This window comes from Solanum tuberosum, unplaced genomic scaffold, assembly GCF_000226075.1.
Source record: "Solanum tuberosum cultivar DM 1-3 516 R44 unplaced genomic scaffold, SolTub_3.0 scf00404, whole genome shotgun sequence".
NCBI classification, from domain to species: domain Eukaryota; kingdom Viridiplantae; phylum Streptophyta; class Magnoliopsida; order Solanales; family Solanaceae; genus Solanum; species Solanum tuberosum.
Genome location: NW_006239353.1, coordinates 76077 through 79451, shown reverse-complemented (window position 1 = coordinate 79451; position 3375 = coordinate 76077). Strand labels below are relative to the sequence as shown.

Sequence of the window (3375 nt, the reverse complement as noted above, 5' to 3'; positions counted from 1 at the left end):
TGTATCTAGCGAATTATACAAATCAAAAGCTCCATAGCAAATATAAAATTTGCAATGGAGCGCAATTATGCAAACTATAGCTATAACATACAAATATGATTTTTATGTTTGCTATATGTGAAAGTTGCTCTTATTAAAATGGATTTAAATAGAAATCGGATTGAGTTCTAACCTGCCCAAGTTTACTTTGGGCTCAAATGGGCTTAAAAGCGGGATGGGTCTTGACCACCCAATTTGACTCGCTTAATCTCAATAATTTGAATAAATTATTATTTAAGTTTTATAACCACAATTTGAATTTCAACTCAAGAAAAATTAGGTGATGGTTGCTGCTTTATATAGATGAAAAATGAGATATAACAGCAAAGTACTTCCTTTGGTTGATAGGTATTGTTGCCATCCTCATTCAATTAATTGGGAATTAGGTGGTATTTAAGAAGAATCCCAAAGCCTCAGCATTTTAGTTGAGGGGCAATATATAATGTCACAAGTGAATATGAATCAACAGGCGGAAGAATCGCATTTTTTGAATCATTTCTAATACGTTAGGAAATTTTTTTGATTTAATAGGTGGAAAGGGTTTGGGGGTATGAAAAAGTTTGATCCAATAAAAGGAAGAATGGTGTTTTAAAGTCATTTCTAATGGACAGTTTTCGTTTTCCATTTTAAAAATGAAATATTTACTGGTCAGGCCTCATCCTATGCATGTTGCTCCGCCTGTCATCCGGATGTGTATAGGCATGTCACATGTGTTTGAAAAAATATTCATAAGACATTGACATGATCTGACAATTTGGTTTCGTAAAAAATCTGAAAATGTCATTTTCTTTTTCTCTTCAATTTATAAGTGATCATAAGAGATCATTTTCGTCCGAAATAATAGTGTTTTTCTAGCAAGAATGGAAAGTTTATTTTCATCAATTATTGCAAGTACATAATACAACCTTGGAGAAACATGACATTCACAAAACTTAAATCTTTGAACCTCTTGTCAATCTGATGTAAGAAATTTAAGGTGAAAGACCCTTTAATTTCCTAATAGTACATGGCTAACCAACTTGTCAAAATTCATGTAAGATGATCCATCTGAAGAATTTATAGCTTTTTTCTGCTAATTTTTTCCACTTCAATGCATTTTCTTTCATCTCTTTACCCTTTTCTCCAACCATCAACTCTCTTACAAGTTCCTCAATCACTTCCCTCTTCACATTGCTATCAATTTCCATCCCGATACCCCAACGATTACAATTAAACCAACTATTTGTTTGTTGATCTGCAAAGAAAGGCCAACACAACATTGGCACACCATATGATATACTCTCAAAAGTCGAATTCCATCCACTGTGTGTTAAAAATCCTCCAATTGACGGATGATTTAAAACTTGTTCTTGAGGACACCAACCAACTAATAAACCTCTTTCCTTAGTCTCCGCGAGAAATTCATGTGGCAAAATGGCTGAATCACCCATGACTAAATCGGATCTAACGATCCATAAGAAATCCATTTTAGTATTTGCAAGTCCCCACGCAAATTCAATTAACTGTTCATTGCTCATCACTGTAACACTTCCAAAATTCACATAAACAACAGAATTTGGTTTCTTCGTGTCCAGCCATTCAAGACAGTGAGTTTCTTCTTTCCATAGATTAGAACCGATTGATTTCAAGTCTTCGTCTTGAGTTGTATTATTCAACACAAAGCGATGCAAGGGTCCAATAGTATAATTAACTACAGGGAACTTTGTTGCAATTTGTTGCAAAACATCACTCTCTAGCATGTCGAATGTGTTCAAAATGAGTGCAGAGAATTTGGGAATTTTGTCCATGATTTCTTCCACTATATATTTGATTATAATATAGCTTGGTTCATCAACTGTGGCTCTGATGAAGCTTGGCAAGTGTTTTAGACGGATGCCTTCCATGCCCGGTATCCAATCTATAATCGTGTCTAAATAACTTTCATCTGAAATTCAACCAGTTAAAAGAAACTATAATTAATTTCGGAATGGCTAACTAGGGATGTTACCAAGTACAGTTTAGTATCTACAAATGGACACTCAACGAACTTTAAAAAATCTATAGACGGTAGTTGAGCAAGAAACCAAGGTACGGTTGTTACCTTGATCTAAATTTAATATGTATAATAATTTAGAAGTCAAAGTTAGAATCCTCAACCTAACAACATCAAATCCTGACTACGTCTAATCGTCTAAAATAAATATAAGACGTTGGTTTTCATACCTTTAAGTGGAGCATAACCTTGTTCCACAAGCTTTGGATATTGTGTGAAAGCCCACAAGGAACAACCGCTAGCAGTCCAAAAGCCAACATTAGGAACACCTAATTCCTCAGAAACTTGTTGAGTGAAGCTCATGGCAGCATCAGAGACTATGCAAGAAATAGAAGGGAAATTGGAATTATGATTTAGTGTGGTGACGAGGTCTCTGAAAGGGGCCAAACACGACTTCTTACATGCCTCACACAAAGAAGGAACGTCTTGTGTGGCATCCTCGTTAGAGGGAGGGAGTCCATCAGGGATGGACTCGAAACGAAAGGAAGGTAGGCTAACGAGGGAATTGAGACCCCGGGATTTGAGCAATCGACGGTGATTGAAATCTGTGTTAACAAAGGTGATATGAAAGCCTCGGATATGGAGGAGTTTGGCTAATTTGAGCATAGGGTTAATATGACCTTGTGCTGGAAATGGAATGCATACTGCATGTGGCTTGGATAATTTGGATTCCTCTGTTTGGTTCATATTGCCCTGTTTTTTTTTTTTTGTTACAGAAATTGTGAATATATTTTCTCACTTATATAGACCACTCAACACAATATTATCTAACATAGATAGAATTACTGTTTTATAGCGGGCTCTCTACTTTCTCTCGCCTCTCTTCCTCTCTCCTTTTTCTTTCACATGAGATTTATCTAAACCGACTTTTCTAAAAAAAAAAGTTCTTGTCATAGTCACTAAAACTGTACATATGTATAAACAAATATCTCAATCAATTCATTGTGAAGTTTTCTTCTATTCCTTCCTTTTTTTTGTATTAGTACAAAATCTAGTTAAAATTTTATCTGAATTATTTTTATTTTTATTTGTGGTTGTTTGTCTTAAATTTTTTAATATTTTCTTGCTAATTACTGATTCATTTTTTATTGGATAAACATAGGTATATCAAAAAATTTCATTCATCAGTTTTTGTATCATCAGACACAATATGTATCTAATGTGTCACTCTTTTTGAATCTTCTTTTCTTATTTGATTGACACATATTGATACAACAAATTATATTTATATATCAAACTATATTTGTTTGTATTAGAAAAAATTGATACATCTATTATTAGACTATATTTACTTATTGAAAAAG

The 3375-nt window shown here is 33.8% G+C and overlaps 1 protein-coding gene across 1 annotated transcript; it reads right to left on the bottom strand.

Annotated features, from left to right (window-relative positions):
• Positions 1 to 898: 898 nt before the first annotated feature.
• On the bottom strand, positions 899 to 2840 carry LOC102605035 (7-deoxyloganetin glucosyltransferase-like). The gene is made up of 2 exons (XM_015303376.1): positions 2242 to 2840; positions 899 to 1963 (listed from the first exon to the last, which is right to left on the bottom strand). The coding sequence occupies exons 1-2, from the start codon at positions 2756 to 2758 to the stop codon at positions 1062 to 1064; spliced, it is 1419 nt and encodes a 472-aa protein (XP_015158862.1). The 5' UTR covers positions 2759 to 2840; the 3' UTR covers positions 899 to 1061.
• Positions 2841 to 3375: the final 535 nt, after the last annotated feature.

What these genes read in the sequence shown, in the direction of transcription:
- LOC102605035 (XM_015303376.1), bottom strand. Translation starts at nt 2,758, where the DNA reads ATGAACCAAACAGAGGAATCCAAATTATCCAAGCCACATGCAGTATGC. An exon ending in AGGTTATGCTCCACTTAAAG is followed by an intron (nt 1,964 to 2,241) that starts GTATGAAAACCA and finishes GTTGAATTTCAG; the next exon opens with ATGAAAGTTATTTAGACACG.